Source organism: Thunnus thynnus, chromosome 17 (assembly GCF_963924715.1).
Source record: "Thunnus thynnus chromosome 17, fThuThy2.1, whole genome shotgun sequence".
In the NCBI taxonomy this organism is placed as follows: Eukaryota; Metazoa; Chordata; class Actinopteri; order Scombriformes; family Scombridae; genus Thunnus; species Thunnus thynnus.
Window position 1 is genome coordinate 4326506 of NC_089533.1, and position 25086 is coordinate 4351591.

The 25086-nt window shown below is 36.4% G+C and overlaps 2 protein-coding genes across 2 annotated transcripts; one reads left to right on the forward strand and one right to left on the reverse strand.

Annotated features, from left to right (window-relative positions):
• Positions 1-7166: 7166 nt before the first annotated feature.
• On the reverse strand, positions 7167-18724 carry pctp (phosphatidylcholine transfer protein). The gene is made up of 7 exons (XM_067615579.1): positions 18466-18724; positions 14122-14367; positions 12565-12682; positions 10671-10750; positions 10342-10513; positions 9584-9651; positions 7167-8069 (listed from the first exon to the last, which is right to left on the reverse strand). Exons 2-7 carry the CDS (start codon positions 14248-14250, stop codon positions 7995-7997), a joined length of 642 nt encoding a protein of 213 aa, XP_067471680.1. The 5' UTR covers positions 14251-14367; positions 18466-18724; the 3' UTR covers positions 7167-7994.
• Positions 18725-19434: 710 nt separating this feature from the next.
• tmem100a (transmembrane protein 100a) lies at positions 19435-24776 on the forward strand. The gene is made up of 2 exons (XM_067570360.1): positions 19435-19745; positions 22639-24776. The coding sequence occupies exon 2, from the start codon at positions 22727-22729 to the stop codon at positions 23129-23131; it is 405 nt and encodes a 134-aa protein (XP_067426461.1). The 5' UTR covers positions 19435-19745; positions 22639-22726; the 3' UTR covers positions 23132-24776.
• The last annotated feature ends 310 nt before the right edge of the window (positions 24777-25086 follow it).

Consider the following 25086-nt stretch of genomic DNA (forward strand, 5'->3'; position numbering starts at 1 on the left):
ACTCAGGATCAAGGATTCCCTTGAGTACACAAATATCTATAATAGTAATCTATTAAAAATCACAAAAAAAATAAAAAACGACGTTGAAAAATAGGCTTCCAAGCAGAGCCATTATTTTGTTACCTCTGGCAGACAGCAAGGCACCTGGGAAATCTGAGCTGACGTTAAGGGGGAGCAGCAGTCCAGCAGAAAAACTATATCACTTTCTTAAACTAATTAGCCCTGTATATTACCAATCAAAAGAACCTCACTCTGAAACACAATGGCCAGCCAAGAAATATATTTGTCTTCCATTCGTGAAAAGACTGGCAGTGGAAAGACTCCAGGACTGAATATTATTCACCCAAGACATTCCAGGGGATAAAATGTTGCATTAAAGTGAGATCTAAGCGTCTGATTTTTGTCACTGCTACCAATGTTATTCCCAAACAAACGGATGAGAACTTTGTTGAAACTAAATCTCGCCATTTCAGATCAAATCAGTCGGATAATTAACATCAAAAACCGAAGAGAAGTTCTGACTCCTAACCCACCGGAGAGAGAGAAGTGACTTTCTGTATTGTTACATTAATCACTAACTTACTGTTTGCCTAGAAAGTTAAATTACAACAATGAGTTTTCATTTTAGACAAAAGTAATTACTGAAGTACTAAAAATTACTACAAGTAGACAAATAAATTTTATGGTTTTCAGAGTAAAACTTTCTAATAAAGTTTAACGTGACAATTTCAGGAGCAGAGCAGTTTAAACAACATTAAGACAAAATATATCTTAATAACAGGTTTTGAACATTTAACATGTAGTAATCTACATGTCGTACAGTAAGTCACATGACCGATCAACGGACTCTATCTAAAGAAACCGGATCAATACTCAGACATGTATGTGTACTGGAGAAAAGTTCAGTTAAGTGTGTTTTATTTTTGAACATTTAGCTAAAAGTCTGAGCAACATAATTGTCTGTTTTAGCCATTTTATACTTTACATGTTTCACTTCATTTGGAAGATTTCCCTTGACAACAAATATCACCAGTGTAAAGAGGTGAAATCACATAGATGTCCTTATATAGTGAAAAAAATTAATTTTTATAAACACTTTCATGACTTTTTGTGTAATTTCTAAATTTTATTTGCATCACCCAACATCATCACATGTTTCCCCTTTTTTTTAAAGCAAACTGTCTTATTTCTGACTAGTATCCAACTTTGCTATTTATTGTTCAATATCCTATTGATACACATATTAAGACCTTTTTTAATGTTTTGTTCAACTTCTTTTTGATACTGTGTTTTTTACGCAAATATTATAACATTCACTATTTTACTGGTGGATCATCAAAAGCATATTTGACCCATAAATCAGACTTGAATCAGATTTCTTTATGTGATTAAACATAAATTCTTTGTAACAGAATGCACATATATAACTATATATTACTGGCTGTAAATATTGTAAAGTCAATAATGAAACATCTGAACTGTTAAAAAGTTGGCTCTGTAAACAAATCACTGTCTCGAGGCTACGAGTGTGACCGCCATGTTTGGATCTCTTCAACTCTCAGAATTTAGAAATGTAATAAATTTTGCTAATGTTCCCAGATATTCCAGCACTGTGTTGAAAGCAATGTTTCATAACAAAACGATAAAAATGTGAATCTGTTAACTGATTTATAAAAGGGAGCAGTGGAGACTTCAGGATTGATGTGCACAGATTGCACATAAAGACTCCAAACAGTCGATACAGAACTTCAACCAGCAGAGGGAGTAAAAACATCAGAGATCTGTTTGAGCTGTGAGACGGAGATGGTAAATTGTGAATGTATCTTCCTGTAGAGCAGCTTAGTCTTGAAAGTGTCAGTTAAATGTCAGTGGACATTTAAAACAAACTTCACAGCCATTCATTCATGAGCATACCGCTTCCTGAAAAAGAAAACTGTCTCTGACTGACCTAAAAACCAAATTATCTCTTTTCAGGATGTCCAAACCTTACTTTCCTTACTGTGATTTTAAGTACAGTATCATTGTATTATGTATAATTACTTCATTTTACAGTTACAATATTGCTACTGTAACTATAAAGACAGTCAACCTACTGTAATTTAGTTTACAGTAAGTTAAATTGCAGTAATTGCGTGTGTAACAGATTTTTAAAAGAAAACCCTCTAGTTTTGTAAAACAGTACTGTATACAAACAGTTTCTATTCAATTTATCATTTATTTTTTAATCTTTATGAATATCTGTTATCCTATTACAAAAAAAGCATATACCTTATTGATATCTCCCCAGTGTGAAATATTGTTTTTGTGTGTGCAATATAATACTATACCAAGTCTTTATAATAATCATCATCTTTGAACCAAAACATACAGGTGTTGATCCTCATATCGGACCATATAAAATGTTTATATGTTGTGCTACAGACCATAAAGATCCACAACTGGTCTGTCCTCAAGATCTACCTCAAGATCCTCAAGATACAGTATGTATGAAGTACCTTCATACATACTGTATTCTTGCTGGTCTTTTAAACTGTATTGAAAGACTGTTATTACTGTTTTTATCACTCTTACTTTCACTTTTGTAGCTTTTTTTTCTCTGTAAAGCTTCGATACAACTCCAGTTAAACATATGTTCAATTGAAATACAATATTTAGATTTTAAAATAAACTTCAAGAATGGAGTCAGTGCAGATATCCAGTCGCTCCCTGACAGCAGATAGATGGTAGTGGGGGGGGGAGAATCCCACCGAAATGATCGCTACTCCACCAGCGCAGTGACCTCATAGGAAACTAGGACCATCTTCTTACCTCAGGAAACATCTGGGCCAACACTCTAGTTTCACGACTGGTCAGCAGAGGAAAAAAAAAAAAAACGAAGGGAGGAGCGGGAGGGTGTGATTGTGGGATAAAGGTCTCTGGCCTGGTTTCACTCTAAACTCTGTGGTAGAAGAGTAATCAGGAGGATTATAAGGGCAACAAGGAAATGACCCTGTAATTCATTATTTCCACTGAGAATTCCTCAGAGGAAAGAAACGGGCTTAAATTTTAATATCAGGACTTTTATTAAAAATTACCTCTAATGGCTGAATGCAGTGTGATTAAATATTGTGATCAATAGTCTACTTATCTGTGGAACGCTGTGGCTAAATTTAGGTTTACATCTGATGATTAATTGATGACTCAAAATTAATGGGTCAACAATTTGTCTTTGGGGTTTTGGGCTGTTGGTCACACAAAACAAGACATTTAAGGACTTCACCTTGGGCTGTGGGAACAGTGCAACGCTATTAACATTTTATAGATTAAAGCTGATTATTGCCATAATTGGCGACTATTTTGGTAATCAATTAATAATTAAAGTCATGATAGGAGAATGGTAAATACCACATAATCACAGCGTCCCCCTTTCTCTCCCCTTGTTTCCTGTCTGCCTTTATACTGTCTGCTATCAAATAAATGCAAAAACAAGGCTGAACAATCTAATCTAAAAAAAAAAAAAAAGGAAAATTAAAGTAATCAGTCAAGCAAATTAAACAAACCTTTGGTTTTGTCTTCTCCAATGTGAGGATGCTGCTTTTTTCTGTTTACATAATTTGAAAATTAAGATCCAGAACTTGTTCTGAACATGCAAAATACATTTTTCCTGACATTAAATAGACCAAACAATTAATTGAAAATATAATAAATAATTATTGTTCCTAATATTAGTGATTTGTTGCTACTACAACTGAAATAAACTAAACAGCAGTGTGCTTTAAACTTTGTGGGAACAGTCTGGAATAACGCCCTTTCCTGTACCAACCAATAATTCTAATGTTCAGAAAGCCAGGTCCATCAAGAAATGGTTTTCACAGTTTGATATGAAAGATTTGAGGGAACTTGACTCAAAACAATCCAAGACCCTTGAGATTAATTAGAACGCTGACTGCGAGCCAAGTCTTATCGCCCAACATCAGAAGCCGACCTCACTAATGCTTCTGTGGCTGAATGAAAACAAATCCCTGCAGCCAGGCTCCAAAATCTGGTGGAAAGACTTTTATAGCAACAGATTGTTTTTTTGTTTTGTTTTTTTTTTAATTTATTTACCTTTTATTTAACCAGGTGAATCCCATTAGGTGTTTCAAACAGGGTAATGCAATATTATGAACACAAATAAAACAATACTAAAAACAAAGTAACCGAGTTATGAAGGCCAAAGTAAGTTAAGCAAAAATTACAAAAACAAATGAAAAAAATGCATGTTTAACTATTTTTCAGATACGTTTGGGCAGTGGGATGCTAGGAAGAACTGGCACATGCCAATGAAACTATGTTTATACAGTATCAATTCTCGATTTTTAGGCCTTGGTGTCACACCAGAGTACAGTGATAGGAAGTGATTATCAGTTTCAAACCTGAATATTTCCCACAGTACACAACAGTGTGATTATCACACAGCTGCAGCAACATCAGCCAAAGCAACAGCACTAGACACTAACCTTCTCAGGACCCAGTCGTCTGCTCCTGCACGCTGTTTATGTACGCAGAAATACGGCATCATCGACTGTTGTGAAAAGAAGACATATTTCTCCTGATTTCCTCTACATGTTCACACTGTAGCTTTTACATTTAACAGACAGGCTTTTCCTCCAGAATCACACATCAGAGAAAAGACTTAAATAAGCCTCTCAATAGATAAACTTGATGTAATTTTTATTCTGGCTTGAGTGCATCCAACTTTTATTTTGTAACTATCTTCTAAATAGCAATAATCATGCAAAAAAAAACTGTTGTAAATGTACACACAAAGGGACGAGGGTGTCCTTTAAGCCACCAAAACAAACATCAGTCATGTCATAATACATGAACATTTTCAGTTCATTACGGTTATTTGCAATATTTCCTTCATAGTCACTCAGCTTATTTCTCTGCGGCCCCAACTCAACAGCATTACAAACATATTAACACATTCTTGTAAATTAAAATATAAGATAATGGGCTGCAACTAACAATTATTTTCATTATCAATTAATCTGCCAGTTATTTTCTCAACTAATCGATTAATGGTTTGTCTATAAAATGTCAGTAAATAGTAAAAAAAGCCTATTATAATTCCCACAGTCGAAGGTGACGCCCTCAAATGTGTTGTTTTGTCTGACCAACTGTCCAAAGCCCAAAAATAGTAAATTTACTTTCATTTTCAAGCATCAAATCTTCCCATTTGAGAGGCCGAAACCAGCAAATGTCTAGCATTTTTGCTTAAAAATTGACTAAAACGTTTCTTCGTTTATTAAATTAGTTGCAGATTAATTTTCAGTTGATCAACTAATTCACTAATAGTTGCAGCTGTAGTAACATTAACAGATGAAATATAACTGATAATACAAATTTAATTTTGGTATAAGTTGTACAGATCTAGCAAGGAGATATTGTTATGTCCAGCTAACATTTGATAAAAGTCGCAACTTGGGAAACTGACTTGGTCCAGGCTAACAGCCCAGAACCTACATAGAATTAGTTACATTTTCCAAAAAGTTTAGCAAGTTGTCAGAAAACATTCAAAAGTTGCATGTCAAAACCTAGCAAATAAAAATATTGTAGCCTGGATGCTTAGCTAGTAAACCTCACTAACCTGTGAGTTCAACTGACTGAATAAAAATAACGGTTGTAGCCACTGTGACGTCACCAACCGCCACCTGGTTTTAAAGCCTGGGGTTTGGCATTTTGACGTCGCCATCTTTGATTTTTGGAGCCAGAAGTGATGAGAAGTAACCATTTGAAGCTGACCCTAATGCTAGCTGCTACTTGGTTAGTACGGTGCATTTACAGACTATGGTTAACTGTGATAATGCTAATGCTAATTTTCGTTAGCGAAAAACGGGCTTAAAACCATTCAAACAAAATGTACTTACTGGAAAAACTGATCCTCGGACTCCTTAGAGGGTCTTTTAGTACAACCAATCGCTGAACAAGACTTTTTTAGGCGACTAAAATATCATATTTAACTTCCATGAACTGAAAACACACTGAAATAGCAGCAGCTACGTCTGGGGTTACGCCACGTTTACGTTACTATACCAACGTTGTTGCCGTGGTAACGACTTGTCAATTACAACGTAGCTACGCCCTATAGCATACCCTGCCTTATCGTCAAATTTAAATTAAATGGGACAATAATTTACAAAATAAACATCATGCTGTATTGAAGAAGACTGAAACTAGCGATTGAGACCATAAATTCATTAGGAAAGTGTTTACTGAGGTAATAAATCAGCTAGCCTGGCTCATTAGCAGTCTGGTTTTACACAGCTGTGTTCCTCTTGAAATTAAATCCCTGATATAAAGTCGAAGCTACTTTTCAAGCTAGCCTTTGTTCCATTAGCCTTGACCACACAGTATATTTTCTCATAATGGGTTTCTTTCTGTGACTATTTTGTCACACACAGAAACAGACGTCACAAGAAGAGAAGCTAGGAGGCTAGCTGGCTAAAGTTTAGGTTTTAACACTAAATGAGGCATTCACATCACAAAAAGTTGTCATACAAACATTCATAATGTCTTACTACATCTTTAATATTTCTATTAGACCATGATAACGTATAACCTGCATATTGTCCAACAGCTGCACCTCCTCCTGGTCTGGCAATTTGTTGAGAAGAGTTGCTGAAGTGCTAAAAGTCAACTGTAACTGACATATTATAGTATTAATGAAGAGTTTTCTTAAGATATACAAAGTCTAATGTTCATCTTGAATATTCAGTGTTTTTAGATATGTTTTGGGCTGCAGCAATCATTTTATTCAGCACTTAAAAATTGATGTTAATTATAAAAATGTCTAAGGATTTTTGTATGGTCCAAAGGTTTAAGGTCAGTTTTTTCAAGTAGGGCTGCAACAAATGATTATTTTGATTATGGATTAATCTGCTAATATTTTTTCACAATTAATCATTAATGTAATTAGTTTCTAGTTTATTTAGTCTTCTATGATAGTAAAATAAGTTGGCTTTGGGAAACAGTGATCAACATTTTTGGACACTTTATAGACCAAACGATTGATTGATAATGAAAATAATTGTTAGTTGCAGCTCTAATCATTTTACTTATCTCTAATCATTATGCATCAGTGTGTAACAGTGGATGGTGTTGACTGGGCTGGAATAGGCTACTGGACAAAAATAAACACACAGTTTAAAGTACTGAATCTTAAAGTTTTATTAATTATAATGACACAGCAATATTACACAGTAATAAGCTATTCATGACCAAATCAAATCCATAATTATCTGTATCAACTGATTGACAGAAATTATAGCCTGAGTCCAATACAATAGTATCCCAGATAGTGTATTTTTGGCTATATGCACCCATAATAAATCAGCAAAGAGGATTAAAACATGAATATTTGCATAAGTAATCGACTCTTTAAAAGGAAACACAAAAAAATCTATGAGGTAACATTCCTCTGAAAGTAAAGATTTGTCATTTGCTCATCATTGTAACAAGAGAATTCAAGTGAATTGTAATGGACAATGGATTTGAGGGATCCAGTGGAAACAAACACTGCATCGGCCACATTTAACATCTACAGGAAACAATTTTAAAACAAGAAGTAACTGGCATGAGGATAGTCATAGGACCTGTAATGTAAACTAATCATTGTTTCACCATGTAAGGCCTAAAATAATGAGTCTTTAATAAAATCTACCTTTTAAAATATTCCAGAAAAGCTCCCCCCACCCCCCAAACCCTGGAGTTTACAGTGATTGCACAGAAAAGACAATACAGTGTTTGTTCATACAGCACAATGGAACAGAATTGATTTCACACCAGCCTTTTAATGAGGGCGGCCGGTCATGCACATGCCTGAGCCAACAGCATGCTTCAACAAGAAGTAGCAGCCCACATCATGCCACATTCACTTACAATTTGATCATAAAACATCCCAAAACTAAAATAATAAAAAAATACAGATTATCAGAGCCTTTTAGCCTGAGCTAGTGTCCTGTCTGTTGCATTCATTTCTTCTGGCAGTAGTTGCTGTAATTGCTGCAGGCTTTCTGCATGTCTGTTAGGAAACCTGGAACCCCACTCTGTTAAAAAAAGAAAAACACAAGGATCATCTCTATCAATGATGTGACAGATGTGCAAAGAGGACCCACCCAGGAGGGGCACCGAAGAGAGGAACTGTTGACATCACCCTGAAAACACATCTGCTAACAATAATGGTGGAAAACCATAAAGCAGGCAGAGGGACAGGGCTCTCTGAGGCCTGCGAGTGAACCCTTTTAACATCATCTTTAAAGCCCATTATCAATGGTCTGTTTGAGCACTTCAACAATGAACATATGTTCATTTTGAAGACGATGACATGCTGGTGGGAAATGGTTTGAATTCCCTTTTCCCAATTGTTGGTCATAAATTTTATTCTTAATATGTTTTATCCTCAAAGTACTGAAAACAAATCTTTCACTGACACTCTCAGGCTTCTTCAAATGTGCATGTCATCTGTATATTGTCATTAGTTCTTCTTGTCTATGCTGGTCTTGAGTGATCTCTTCCTGACAAACTGACCTTGTATCAGGCTGTCCAACAATGGAAAAACAACCCTGTAACCCTGAACACAAACAGTGCCGTTAAAGAAAAAGTAACTCACTGGCTGCTGGCAGTAGTTTCATATTTAGCGTACAGATATGAAAGTGGGTTATGGTTAAAGTGAGTAAGAAACATTTCCCAGAATGTCAAAATATTCCTTGAACTTCTGTTTCTTGGAACACATAAACTTCTTTTTGAAAAAAAAAATGTGTCAGCCCACTTGGAAAGTATTTTCGTCTACCCTCAACCTTGTATCAAATAAATTCGCTTATCTAAGGGATTAACTTCAAGGTTATTCACAGAGCTTATCTGAAACCATAAAAATGCTGTAAAATCAGTTTGACCTCTGACTACAACTGCCTTTTTCTTATTTCTAACTTCCTTAATTCTACTTTGGCTGATTTGTTATTAGTTATGTTACTTGTGTCTGCTAAGTAACAACAAAAATTTTACACTACATCAGCAAAAAACACCATTTTATGCCTTTACCGCCACTGAGTTGTTGTTTTTTTAATACTCCCAGTCTATGTTTTTCTTTCCTGTCACACAAATCCTCTACTTTGCTAAGAAATATCTACAGACAAAGAGAGCTGACATAAACACATAAACTAAACCCACTTCTTTCTACACAAAATCATGCAAAAGTTAGAAGTTATAAATCTGGAATAAAATATTTCTCATAGACTCAAATCTGTGCTTGTAATGTCTTAGTGAAATCTGGATTCATAGGAATCAAACCAGTCATGTTAAGTTGTGGATTAGTGCTCCCTGAAAGGATATTTTCTGCATGTGACTCACTCTACAGTAACTAGTCAGGAGCAGTTGGCAGCGCTGCACCAGGAAGACCAGAGGCCCTTAAGCTACTTAGCAGGATAATCAGGTTTTAAGAGGTTAGATGATTTTTGGTCAAACTGGAAATGATTTACACCTGCAGTGTGAGTGTCTATGGCAGCAAAAATAGGACGTCAACCTGCTGACATGAAGATGAGTAAAACAAAAGTGCAGCACTCACCTTAGCTGCCCAGTTCACCAGCCAGGTAGGAATCATGCCGCCAGGGTTGTCGAAGTAATTCATGAAAACTGAAACAAAGCACAAGTTCATTCTTCATGTTTTTCAATTTCAATTAGATGAGCAATTAGTTTTACAAATTATTGATTTATACTTTGAGCTATGAAATGTAAACAAAAGCTCAAGAGGACATCTTCAAATTGCTTTATTTGTCCAAGAACCAAAACGCAAATGTTGAACTGGGCGATAATTCAATATTATAATATAATATATAATGTAATTATAAATAATATTATATTAATATTATATTATATAATATATCATCCTGTGAGTTACAGTGTAGTCATATTGTGAAATGATAACATCGTGTTATTCTGTTGTTTAATTTTATAATTTGGAAAAAATTGTAAAAAAAAAAAGGTTTTGTTTTATGATGTAATGTATAACTGAGTTGGAAATCAACTTGTTTACCTTGTGATTTTGCCTATATTTATTATGATATATATTGACAACTGAAGAATATTCTAATTAATATTGTGATTGTGTGAATTTTTGTTTCACTTAACACAACTGAAATACATTAAATTTACATATTTGAGAAACTGAGACTGTTCGGCATTTGTGCTTGAATGACTTAAACGATCAATCAAATCTAAAAATTGTTGACCATTAACTTTCGATCAATCAAAGTATCAGCTGATGGTTTCAGCATTACTTTATATGCACTCACATATAGTGGTATTTGTCTCATCACGTGTTACCTTTAGTTCCAGAGGCGCCGTCGCTCTCCAAGGCGACACTCTGCTTGTAATCCTTCACCCGCAGCACACCGCTCTTCTCTTCACACGCCGTTCCTGTGGAGCTTCTGGCCAGGATCACCCAGATCTTCCTGTTGTCCACAACCAGATCTCTCCGCTCCCTCACGTACACATACTGAGGTGCGGTCTGTTAGGGAAGACACTCTGTGACAGTATCCTCTTGTAGAAAATTGCTGATGTTCAAAGGGAAAAACAGTTAGAATCCATTTTTGTTTGCTCAAGACATTCGCCTGTCTACTGACTGTAAATACAAGTTTGGATTTGAAGGATACGTCTCTGTTCGACAGAGGGAACGGGTATTTCACTTGCCAGTAGATTGCCTTCTGTCCATCAGACTCCATCTCATAGAGCTCTGCATAAAAATGACATAAACATTTAATAAAAAAGCTAAACATCAGCTGTAGATCGATGAAAAGTGGGTTAGTCTGTGATCTCTGAGGATATTTATACTGAGATATTCTCTAAAGGTTTGAGGCATGCACTGGAAATATTTTCCACATCTCATTGATTAAAGCAGGAAATATGCAAATAAAGACATTAATCAACAACGTTAGTCTCTTACAGCAGTGAGCTGCAGTGGTTTCATTGCAGTTTCTCATTATCCATATCAAATAAATTTGACAAACTGTACAACTGGAGGAAGAAACCATGTGAGACTTCAAAAGATCTCATCAACTGTTCTGTGTTATTATTTGTGTCACAGTACTTTACTCACTGCCAGCACTGGGTGCGACTGAGTTTTACAAAGCTTACTTTATCATTAAAAAATGAGCTGTTACCCTTAAAAAAAAAACTAAATAAACTGCTATTTTTCACCTTTTAGCTGGTTGTTCTTGAATAATTTGTTTCCAGATCACAGCAATATTGTTTGTATCCTTTACGTTAAATAGTGTTTTAACTGTAGTTCACACTGGTCAAGGAGAAAAAATAAAACATCTGGCATTTCTCTACACCATTCCTATCAATCAATATATTTCCTTGACGCTGTATACAAGCCCTTAGAATTTTAAGCCAATGGACTGTATTATAATTAATGCTTTTAGAGACAAGGCTTTGGCTAAAATCAAATGTCAGAAATTAAAAACTGGCCTCAACACCAAAATGTAATCAGTTAATCACAAATCTGCTCAACTGTCCTTTATATTTAAAGGAAAGTGTCTGAGATGTCCTCCTGAACAACTAACTTATTTACTAACTTACCTGCTGACTTACTAACTTGACTACTTACTACCTTATTTACCCAAGTTACTTACTACTTACTTACTAACTTAATTACTTACTTACTTACTAACTTAATTACTTACTTACTAACTAACTTACTTACTTCAGGACATAAACCTTACCAATTTGATGAGGAAAAATGACTTAACTAAAATTCTGGTGTAGTCCACATTATGTTATATATTCTCTAACAAGGAGACACTATAAAAATACTTTCTAGATCTGCTCAACTGTCAATTATATTTAATGGAAAGTGTCTGAGATGTCCTGCTGAAAGACTAATTAACTTACTACCTAACTTACCTGCTTACTACTTACTAAATTACTTACTTACTTGCTACTTACTTAGTACTTGCTAACTTACTATTTACTTACTACTTTACTTACCTATTACTTACTTACTACTTACTGACTACTTACCTTACTTACTACTTACTTACTAGTTTACTTCGGGACATAAATCTTACCGCCTTGATGAGGGAAAAGAACTAAACTAAAATTCTGGTGTAGTCCACATTATGGTCTATATTCTCTAACAAGGAGACACTATTAAACTACTTTAATATTCTGCTATCACCATAGACACCACTACGTTGGAGGAAAATGCTGCATAAAAAACACATACATATTACTCCTGAGATTTCAAGCGTTAGCATAGGGTTCAGTGTGGATTTTTGTATTAGCATACAAGGCAGCTACAGTATATGACTACAGACTAGAGCTGCAACACGTTACCTGCTGGTTACTGTAGAAGTGCATGAAGACAAGGATAGGATATGAGAATTAAAAGGGTTATTTAAGTGTGTGAAACCATGTTTGTATGTTGAGCCATATTTAAAGTTGAGAAAATCAAAGAAGGGACATGAAAATTAATAATGTGAATAGGAGGACTAATTCTTAGGCAGTTGATCTGGATGGCAGGGACAATGTTTATTTTTTTTTTACCTTTCACATATCCATCCCAATGTTTCCGATAGGCCAAGTCCATGTAGACATCTGCACACAGCTCTGCAGTGCAGGTGGCGAGCACACCAAAGACTTTATACTCATAAAGTCCAGTTTCCTGAAAACAGCACATGTAGGCTAAGTTCTCTCTTCCAAATGCAGGCCACACAGCACATCCACAGCACATATGTAACTAATCCCAAACCACACAACTCTGATTAGAGCCGGTCTGCGTTACGCCCTCTCTCACTGCGAGTGAGGAAGTGTGTTGGATTTGATTCAAAGGGGCCAGATAAAAGCATAAATATGCTTCTCGCACAATTAAATGTAAAAAGCTGAAACACTGAACTTCCAGTAATTGATTTTTTTTACCAAATTTATGCCTACTTAAAGAGAGAGGAAAGTCCCACCAAACTCCATTCACAAAAACAGCCATTTAATGTTACTTGGTTTTCTCCTGGGCAGTGGCAGGGAAACTAACATGACCTTAAGATGTCAAACCAAAACCATCTTTAGACATCACTGAAAACATCATCCTTTTGGGAATATAGTCATGTATGATAAGGACTTTCTGGAGATTTAAGAAGAGCTCCAGCCCTTTATTCCAAAAAAAGACAAATATGAGAAAACTTATTTGGGTGACTGTCTTGAACATATTTTGAGTGTGCCAACTTCATTGAAATTAAGAAACTCAAAAGGTTTATTTAAGACACAAGATTGTTGGCAATAATGCAGAAAAAAGTACAATACCAAGTTCTTAATATTTTTTGTTATAGATTTCCTAAATGTGCTTACAAGTGTCTTCAAATTTGCAGAACTTCCTTTTTTTTTTTACACTTGTTCCTATTTTTAGAAAGGCATGGGACAGGATAAACGCCAAAAATGGAAATGGACTCATTCTTCCTTTTATGTGCTTTATTTTCCTTATAGTTTGCCTTTTTAATGCTTCTATATCACTAAACATCAGTCAAAATTAATGGAAGCCAATGGAATATTCAGCTCAAAACTTGCCCACAAACAGCATTTTTATTTCAGGAAAGTTTTAATTATATTTAAATTTGATATTATTTAAACTGGATTTATTTTGATTTGTTCTAGTTTAGTTCAAAAAGGTATCTTGAGGTAGTATCTTGTGAGGTGTATGCCGAGTTGAAGAGTGGATCCTTCTGAATTCATAAATATATTCAATTAAGTTCAACAAGCTGTGAATATGAACACAAAGTCAAAGCAACGTTTAATTAAACGATTTCTAAATGGAGTTTGGTTTGACCGGTACAGCCGGTTTATGAGTCAAGAAACAACAGCAGCTCTCGCTCAGTTTCCGGATAATTCCCATGTTGGCCGCTAGGACAACACTGCTCATGTGTTTGTGAATGCTGTCAATAAAAGATTTAAACTGAAGATAATAATGTCAAAACGGTTATGGGAGGAGAAGGAATGGAAATCGGTGATAACAGCGATGACAGGCGCTCTGTAGAGGAAGCCGCTGCTCATTCATTCAGTCAGTAGCAGCCGTCTTCCTGTTACAAAAGCGGCAGTTTTTTATTATTTGTGTACCTTGTCGAAAAGCCGGTAGATTTTCACTCCCATCGTCTCGGTGAAAAGCTCCCATCCTCCCTCCAGCTGCGGCTCGTCCAGCTCCCCCCACGCGCTCTGAAACTCCTCATCTGTAAACTGCAGCGACATGACGGCTCCTCTCACACAGCTGTCTCACAGCGGCGGTCACACAGCCAGCTTCCGGTCACAGCTTTCTCAATAAAACACCTCAGAATCACCGTATGCAAAGTCCTGTATATATTCACACTGCACAGAGATGGAAAAAAAAACTTCTTATATTTGTCCTAAATTGCCCTTTTAGCTCCATTATATTTATATTTGCAATAAAGTCACCAGTTACTTTGCAGACTAAGATTTTACATACAAAATATATCTCATAAATCTGATACATTTTTACAGTTTAAACCAGTGATTCTCAAACTTTTTTCACATCAAGGACCCCTTAACTGACACAAATTAGACCACAGACCTCCTTCTGATAAGATTTTGTCCCAGTTTTTATGACAGAAAGTGAACAAAACAGTCATACATCCTGTCATTGTTCTACTTATGGATCCAATTATAGTTCAAATAAACGATTCCCCTTTGACCCCACTGTATTAAACTACTCAACACTGAATAAAGTCATTAAAATAAACTCCACCTCAACTCACCACAGCAGAAATGCTACTGCAGTATTAATATTATATATAATATAACATGGGCCAATTTCTGCATTGAGTACTTTTATTTTTGATACTGTATTTTAGCATTTTGCCAATAATATTTATGTACCATTACTAGAGTAATATTTTCAATTAATTTACTTTTAATGGAGTAATATTACAGTCTGGTATACATTAACTTAAAAAAAGTCTGTTTCTATGCATTGCCTCTGTGCACCGCCTGTTGGCACCTACATCCTATTTGGACTCAAACTCAGCTTTATGGCGATTACTCATGTTGTCTGTCCTGACTAGATCCCTGCTTGTGTTGTATCAACTCTCAGATGTATGACACTTTGGATAAAAGCTTCTGCTGAATGAAATTGAAAGACTGTAACTTAAGTAAAGGGTCTAAATGTCTCTTCCGTCACTGCTGATAAACTTCACGTCAAGTTTGCCCTTTTAAAGAATTTCCTCCTCCACTCAACTCTGGATGAAAACGTTCTGTTCTTTACTCTGATACATTTTTAGTTTTCAGCAAAAGACAATCTCATAAAATATCACCTATGCGTCACAGATCACAGAGCCAATGTTAGAGCAGAGGTCAAGAAGACTCAGTCTTATACAGTGGACCTCCCCCCAAATTAAGAATAAAAAGTCCTACAAAAAACTGACTTAATTAAATAAAAAATATCTATAATTGCGACAAAATAATGAAAAATAAAAGATACACAGCTGACGTGTCTGATTAGACATCACAAATTCAATGTGATGATAATTTCTGTTTCAAAGTATGAAAATAAGTAATGATAGTGAGCTTAAAAATAATATGTACAACTACATCTCAAGAAATACTGATTATATCTAACTTTGCAAGCAGGAAAGTGAAGATGGTCAAAATGTCAAACTGATCCAAAGCCATACTAATAACAATAACTAGGATCCTTTACCTAAGCCCTCACTTAAAGGATCTGAGTACTTCTTCCAGCTATAGTATTAGTAATAGTATTAGTAATAGTAATAGTATTAGTATTAGCGCCAGTATTAGTTGTAGGTGGTGCAGATGTAGTTCAAACTGTAGCCTTGCATCATATTTTATCATTGTGTCAGATGTTTTAAATGTAAAATCTCAATATACAAAAACATCAGCTGTCAAATGAAGCAGAATAAAACATATTTTATTCTAAAAAGTAGTAGAGAGATGACAGGAAACAAGGGAAGACAGAGTATTTTTTTTAAAGTTTCACAAATGTAAATAAAAAATGGAATACTACTTACTGTAGCCTACATTAGTGCAGTACTTGAATATATGTATTTAGTTACTTTGCACATATGAGCATTAGAAACAGTGAGAGAAAAAGAACATGCACTGAAGCCAGAAAACGCTCAGTAAGAAATACAGACTCAAATAATGAAAGACTAAAAGAACACAAAATGACATTAAATTAAAGGAAATTTGATTTAAATCAAATAAAAATCAACATTTTTAACTCTGCAAGAACGTCTGGAGGACTGCAGCATCTTGTTGGATGCTGCTGTTTAAAGCAATAGTCTTATATGTATGATACATTTTATGTAAAGGTTTAAATTATAAACTCCATCTACTCCTACATGATATAGAGCCACATTTTTAATGACTATTTTCCTCGTCTTTGCTCAGTAGAACAGACTGCAGCCGTACAGTTCTGTTTGCATGATGGAAGCGTATGAACACAAACGAGTCACATCCATCTGTCCTTAATGTTACAACCAGGATTAGATAAATCAAATCCTGTGACATAAAATCCTTGACTAATGATTAGTATGTTTCTGATTTGTTAGAAAGCGAAACAATGAATGCTCTGTCACTGTGTGTTCGTCATGGGAGTGGTTCGAATTCCAGCTAGCAGCTGAGCATGCTATGGGAAGTGGACGACAAACCAAAATCCCAGTTCACATTTGTTTGCGTGAGATAATCAGCGTTATGCAACAGGGTGAAATCCCTCAGCATAAGGGTGGGAATAAATAGTGTAAATTAAAGTGTAAACACTGTGATGCGTTTGCTGTTGAGGGATTTTGAAGGCTGAACTTTTTAGCTTCAAAATTATACAAAATGACTTTTAAAATATGATTTGGGAGGGAAGCACTTTAAATTTTCAATGACATCTCGCTCTTGTTTTTTATCAAGTTTGAAGGCTTGCTTTGGATTGAAGCGTCTGCCAAATAATGACAAAACATACTGGACGTTAGAGTCCTTTTCAGACATGGACTATATAACATTACCGGCTTCATGAAGCTGTTACAGTGATGGCTTTATGGCTTCATTCAGACATGACAGGAGCTTTACAGAAAGAGATAATGCTCCTGTTATATTTGACACCTGTTGCATAAAACAGGGAGAAAGGTGAGTTAAAAATGTTATAAGAGCAAGTAACAAGACTGATTTTGTTCGTTCACAGGCTGCATCACCAACAGTAAAACTTATTTTGCTGCTTTGTTGAAGCCTTAACTAATGATTCATACGGTTTCACTTCAGTTTAATGTTATTAGAGAGAGAATCCTGTTGCGTTTCACTGGATATTCACTTATTTAACAATTGGCATGAATGACAGTTGAAAATACAGGAAGGGCATGAGGTCTGATCGTTACTGAGGATATAAGAGGGGTTTTTTTTATGTTAGAAGGTGCAACAAGATGCACTTTTCTCTCTTTCCCTGCATGTTTTACCTTGTGCTGCTGCAGCCTTTATGTTAAGCTGACAGCATTCAAGTCAGACTCGTACTGTGTTAAAATAGATGTTACCAGTTGTGCATTGAGATTGCAGTTGTGACTGTTATGTGAAAGTGAAATGAGACCAACATGGACCCACAACAACTGCTTACACTGGGGTCCCCTAACAGGTCAATAGGGCCTGGGTGATATGTTCCTTCATTACAAAGAGTAATGATTAATTAGTTAGTTCCTAAACAAACATTAGTTTGTTTAGAAACGGCTCCAAACACAAATAACATTTTCAGTCTCTGGAGAGTAGACCTGTGTAGGTCAGATGCTACTGAGCATGTGCAGGAATGCGGTTCTGTTTACAGCTTCACTAGCTTGTTATGCTACATATCACAACCTCTTTGGACTTTGTACTGAGAAATTTACAATGTGGCACAAAGCACAAGGAACAACTCTCTGGAGACTGAAAACATGATCGAAGTTTCAGTGGAAACTGCTTACTGTGATCAGTAAGTTACAGTTATATGGATCAAAAAAGCTCAGGACAGAATTATTCCTATTCAAGGGACAGTTTTTGGGGCTCAACACCCCAATAGTGGCGGCTGCAGGGGATGGCGGGGAGACGTCCCCAACTGGCCACTGACCTCCCCCACTGGAAGATGTACTGGGTGAAACATCAGTGAATGGTAGCTCCAGCTGATGACCCTGCAGCTGACCCCATGTGCACCGGAGGAGGTGCAGCAGGCAAAGATGCCAGCCAGGGAGGAACACCACCTGTACAACACACTTTAAATAATTTGCTTATAGTAATCAATTAGTCCACTTACAGTGTTCATTTTGAGTCTTTTCATGCATGACAACATATGGAAAAAACATTTTTTAAACTATGGTAATTATATATATTTTTTTACTTTAATCCCATGATACACATATGATATGTACTTAGCAGCTGCGGCACTATTATTGCCTCGCAGTAACCCGTCTGCTTCCGGCTGATTACCTGAGGTTGGTGCTGCGTTCACAATGACGAGAAACAAAAAACGGCATCTCCTCGAAGCTCTTGACAAACCGCCAAAAACGAGCCAATGAGATGCAGCAGCGAAACAACAAGCGTTTGAAACAGCTGCACTGTATTCGTTTACTGTCTGTTTCATTACTTTATATTCATAATTGATAAAAATAGATTTCTGCATACTTAGATCTACGCAGTATTTCACTCTATTTTGAGCTTTCAGTCTATCAGACCTTCAACGGAGCAGAAATGATTCAATAATGAACAGGCAGGTAAAAACAACTAATCCCATTCTAATCATCGACAACATGCAACACACCTGTGCACACCCTGGTGGTAGAAGCTCCACCTCTTTGGGAATTGTAGTTTTTATGTGAGGCATACAAATGGAAGCCATACTGGTTATAGAACACAAACAAGACGTCCCCAAATATGCGAATGGAAATAAGATGGTAATGTGCATGAGAAATAAAGAAGAGTTATAATAATCATCCGCTTATATTGATCAATTTGACCCGGACAGATGTGATCACTGTAGGCGGTTTCCACTGGATTAGTCTTTGGAGCTGTTTCAAACTGACCAAATATCATAATCATAATGAAGGAACATGTTGCCCAGTGCAGCAGAATGACTCATAAATATGTTTTTAATGGTTTTTGGACAACAACCAAGGTTTACAACACAGGGGAATAAGATATATCAAGCTTTGGATAAACACTCAGTACTTGTTAGTAGGATGAGTTCATTGTTGGTTTGACTCCAAACACGAGATTTGCTGATAATAAGAAAAATATAGAAAAAAATCGCCAGAGTCATCCTTTAAAATTGTCGAGAGAAATTTGAGCACCAGTGATGAAGCTGAAGTCATCGAGAAAGGCGATTTATTGTGAAAGGCAGAACCGGAAGAGGAATATTTTGTAGCTGATGTGAGCTTCACAGTCCAGTCATCGATACTTGAAATAGTTGCTCTCTATGGGGATGGCAGTCTGACCAGCAGCTCCTGACCTGCGGACTTACTGACAGGGGGGGCCGTTCCTCATGAATGGGAGTCAGACTGCAGCCTGGAGAGAGACGCTGCTGTCGGGGCTGAACACAGACACACACACACATACACACACACACACACATAAAGAAAAAAAAAACCCAGCTCTCAGTCTTAATTAGATCAATCTGACTGAATATTTAATGAGCGGGTTCACTCACAGACGAGTTTCACTGCAGCAGAGGAGAACTTTGGAAACGGTGCGACATGGAAAACGGCTGTGAGGTAACTAACTTTCTTCTTTTTCTGCTGAGCAATACACATACAACAAGCTGAAGTTCAGGAGTGACGGTAATTAGTTTAGTTAAAACACTGGTGTTAAACAGTATTTGGTGACCCATCAGATTCTGTGACCTGCAGTGTTGGAAGAAGTACTTTAAAGTATCAGTATCACAATGTAAAAACACTTAATTACAAGTTCAAATCCTGCATTTAAAGCCTACTTAAGTAAAAGTATATAAGTAGTATAAAAAGTACAAATGTTGCAGAAAATTGGGCACAACCTAAATACTTCATAAAATACTTCATTACAAGTAAAAATCCTGTACTAAAGTATTAAAGTAAAAGTGCAAATTTTGTGCCCGATTTTCTGCAAAATTTGTACTTTTACTATAGTACATTAAGTAAATTCAGCTGGTAATACTACACTTTTACTTGGGATTTAATTGCAGGATTTTTACTTGTAGTTCAGTATTTTTACATCGTGGTATTGATACTTTTAAGTAAAACATCCGAGTACTTCTTCCAACACTGCAGGTCACAGAATCTGATCGGTCACCACATACGGTGTAACAGAAGACTCCAAATATAAAGTCAGTTATATTTGTAGTGTGTATGTGGGTGGTGCAGATTAATTAACTTCCACAACGTTAGCTCAAGCTTCAATTACACTGTAAACAAAACTCTTCACATACATGCAACTAGAGCCGCGACCATTAGTTGATTAATGGATTAACCACTCAAATTTAAACTGAACTGGCAACTATTTTGATAATCGATTTATCGTTTAAGTCATTTTTCAAGCAAAAATCTGTCGAATCCAGTTTGAAGATTTTCCTTTTTCACTCTTATGTAATTGTAAATTGAGTAATTGACCGTTTTTCAGCCAAAACAAGACATTTGGATTAATTACTTGGAACTGGGAAAACTGGGACAGGCGTTTTTTTACTACTTTTTGACATATAGTTGACTAAACGATCAATCAAGAAAACAATCAGCAGATTAATTGATAACAAAAATAATCATTAGTCACAGCCCTACATGTAACCTAATACATCAGTCAGGAAACACTAAAAATGTTATTCCTGATTGTAAGTTGGACTGTTGAACCGAACAGTTCAGCTCTCTTTTGTTGCTGTTTATCAAACCGTTTGTGTTTCACATCTTGGAGCTTTTTTCCTCCTTTTTCTTTAAAAGGTTTTTGGACACAAACTAACTTAAAGTCACGCAATAATACAGTGAATTACAGTAAATAGAAACACACCTTTCATTGTGTTCACTGCTCTGTTTCTACAAGCAGACGGAGTTAAGTTTAATCAGAAAAATCAATCAACATGAGAGTTTTACTTAATTTTAAAGCTTCTGTTTCCGCCTTTTAAAGACAAAAAGCTCCTCTCAGATGGCAGCCGTAGGGAATCTTTACAGAGCGATTGTTCCCAAGGTTTTAGGCTTGTGAGCTAGAGCTCAGTATCTGTTATCTGTCAATTATTTTCTTGATTAATCGATTAATTGTTTGGTCGAGAAAATGGTGACAAATCTTGACCACAGTTTTCCAAAACCCAGTATGACGTCTTCAAATGTCCACAACCCAAAGTTATTCAGTTTTCTGTCACAGAAGACCAAAGAAACCAGAAAATATTCATATTTAAGAAGCTAAAATCAGAGAGTTTGGACATTTTCTTCTTAACAAATGACTTAAAATGATTAACAGATTATCAAAATAGTCACTTATCTCTTTAATAGCTGGCAACTAATCAATTAAACCTCCGGGACTGACAACCCTTCGTTGTCTATGAGCTGTGACCAGTTCAAGTAAACACGGATGTTCTTTCTCAGACAGTTTTTTTAGAGTCCTGAAGAGGTAAATGACGCCACTATGTCACAACAAAAGAGCAAAGAATGTCTCGCAGGGCTGCAGAGTGGAAATACTTTCTTACTCATGACTCCAAGTCCCCTCAATGCATCCCATCTCCTCAGATAATTCTGACCAGACATCAAAAGGAAAAGTCTCAGAATTGTTCAAACATTATTTATCCAACTGCTCAATTATCTTATTGTGTTGTTTATAGATTTTAGATCTCAGCACAGACACTAAATGCTGCTTCAAAGCCAAAAAACTCAGATGGGAAAATAGCAAATCTTTCTTTTTTCAATTTGTAGGCTTAAAAGAAGTCAAGCTTAAATATATTGAGGGTAATAATACTGGAATTAGCCACCATAGATACTGTTTTAAACTGGTTGAACTTCCAAATCCCCCACTGAAAACAGAGGATATGTCCTTAATGGAGGCTCTTGGCGGGTCTTGACCTTTGACCCTTTTAAACTACCTTTCACAATTCTACGAGAGAGAGACGCTTTTCGTCTAATGAAAAGAAAAACAAAACAGAAACAAAAAGCTGCTCTAAAATCCTGAAAATGATGGGAAGACGGTGGTGACACTGCGCTGCTGCTCATGTATTACCACTCAACGTCTGAATCACGGCTTTCCACGCAGCAGCAGACGCGACGGGAGGAAGAATGAGTGCTTGTGAAATTGCTGGTGAATTTCGAAGCTCCTCGCATTTCACGGAGCGGTTTGTAATGTCATATCCTGCGCTCTCTAGGGAATGTCTCAGCTCGTGCTGGGCTGAGTGGTCCTGCGTCATTCAGACAACTCCTCTGACTGGGTCAAGAGGCGGCTTGGATTGTGCAAAGAGGTTACTTGGGTTTATTAAAGCACCATGTGGCGGTCAGAAAGCTGTGTTGAATTGTGAAATGTGGTGTTGAATTCTAACAAAAAGCATCTGCGAGATCTTTTTTTTTTTTTTCTTCTGCAATGCTGTGTCCAGTGTTGAGCAACATGTTTGACTTTTTGCACGCTCTCCGCTCTCTTTAATAAACGCTTTCTCTCTCCACTTAGACTGGGAGACCCTAACGAGGAGAAAGGTAACAAGGCAACACAGAGGAACCATCTGTGGTTGGTTAAAAGGAGCCTATTGGATCCTGCCATGCCAGAAGAAGCTAATAAAGACACCATGAGAACGCCAGCGACCCCTGAGAAGGCCAACAACAGCGAGCGTCCGGCATCTGGCGTGACGTCAGTAAACATCCCCTTGGTCAATGAGGTCCAGCTAACCGCAGCCACCGGCGGGGCGGAGCTGTCCTGCTATCGCTGCACCGTCCCGTTCGGCGTGGTGGTCCTCATCGCGGGCATCGTGGTCACTGCCGTGGCTTACAGCTTCAACTCACACGGATCCACCATCTCCTACTTCGGTTTGGTGCTCCTCTCGGCCGGACTGGTGCTCTTAGCGTCCAGCGTTGTTTGCTGGAAGGTGAGACTGGAGAGGAAGAAGGAGAGGCGACGGGAGAGCCAAACCGTCCTGGTCACAAACCACAGGAGTATTTTTACTTGAACTGTCAGTTTTGAATGACACAATCCTGACTTCCGGTTCCTGATCTTGAGCTGGTTTGGAGATGGAGAACCAGCTGCGGACAGATGTTGACCAGAACGTGTTGGATTTCTGACCTGTAAAAGCTTCGACCGCAGACTCTCAAGGCGCGGAACTTAAAGCTTTGAAGACATTTTAAGGGATTTATTTGTCAAACAGACGCCGTGCATCTGGCGAGCCGGGAACGCAGCCAGAAGGAATGTATCACAATTAAGATGAATTACCACTGTGCGAAGCAATGTAGAGGAAGTCTCCCATTAATCTGCTGTTGGATGTGGCGGCTTTGATTGTAATGGGAGGGATTGTGGTTTGAAAAACCCAGGAAAAGGAGAGGGAAACTGGAAAATCCAGGACAATGATTCATGCCTCATTTGCTTCACTTCATCTTTCACATCTGTTTATAAAGTCTCATTGTTCATTTCACAGGGAATTATTATGAATTGCCTGTTGTGTTATGGAAGTATGGTACTTGATATGAGATCTTTGTTTAAAATGTATTTTCCTCAGCTGGCACGTGATGTTATACATAGAGAGGGAATATTTAACCTTAAATATGTATACTCTTTAAGCACTTTGAATCATAATCATCCTATTCAGTATTAAACAACATTTATTAACAAATTACATTAAATTTAAGTAGTTTTGTCAGTTTTGGCAAATTTGAAACATCCAAATTTTTGTTGTCCACAGTGTACTCCCATACTGTAAAAAAAAAAAATATATATTTTTTTGTTTTTATGTAATCATTTGCATGTATTGACTGTTACCAGGACGTCATGAGGTTTAATAAACTCATTATTATTAATCAAAGATGAAATTATTGTCACATTTGGGAAGAACGATTGGGAACGTTTAGTCTGATCAATACTAGATTTATTAGGCTGATAACAATATTTAAGACTGACAAGAACAGTTTGTGAAATATGCATCTGCAACGATTAGTCGATTCATTGATGAGTTGATCAAGTGAAAAGTAACAGGCAACTATTTCGATAACCAAATTATTGTTTTAGTCATTTTTTTAAAGAAAAAATGCCAAGTATTTAGTAGTTCCAGCTCCTCAAATTTGAGGATTTGTTGCTTTTCTTTGTCATTAATGATAGTAAAATGAATATCTTTGGGTTTTTGACTGTCCGTCGTACAAAATGAGACATTTAAAGATATCAACTTGGGCTGTGCAAAATTATAACAGGCATTTTTCACCATTTTTTTTACATTTTATAGACAAAATGATTAATCGAGAAGATAATCAATCATTAGTTGCAGCCCAAGTGAAGTGCACTTATTTGTTTTCTGAGAATTAGATGAAAAGATTGATATCTGTTAGCGTAGCGTTAGCGTGGTTAGCAAAGTGGTTAGCTTAGCTTAGCACAAACACTGGAAGAAGGGGAAACTGTTAGCTTGGCTCTCTCCAAAGTGTAAAAACACATTTAAAAGTGCAGGTTTTGGTTTTGGTCTCTGTGCAAACACAATGATACCAAACCTGGAAATTCCACTGTGATGATAAGACTTGTTCACTAAGAAACTGTTCCGCCACATATCTCCTCGAAAAAAACACTTTACAATATATCATTAGTAATATTAAAAATGTCAATTAGTGAGTTTTAAAGGTGTTTGTGGGAGTTTTTTTCTCTAACTTTGGACAGGGCCATGGCTAGACAAAGAAGTTGTTCAACATTCACTGTTTTTCTCATTTCTAATAATAATTTTTAACATAAACCAACACTTTTTATCCTTTAAATTTGGTTATCAAAGAATTGTAACCAAGATTTTACAGTTACTCTGCTGCACAAACTATGTAATGGAAACACTTTTTATAATTTACCTAAAAAAATCGTATATGTGTATAACAATGCCATGTTATTTCTCAATGGACGAATACACCAGATATCCATATAATGTAGTTAGTTAATATCTCG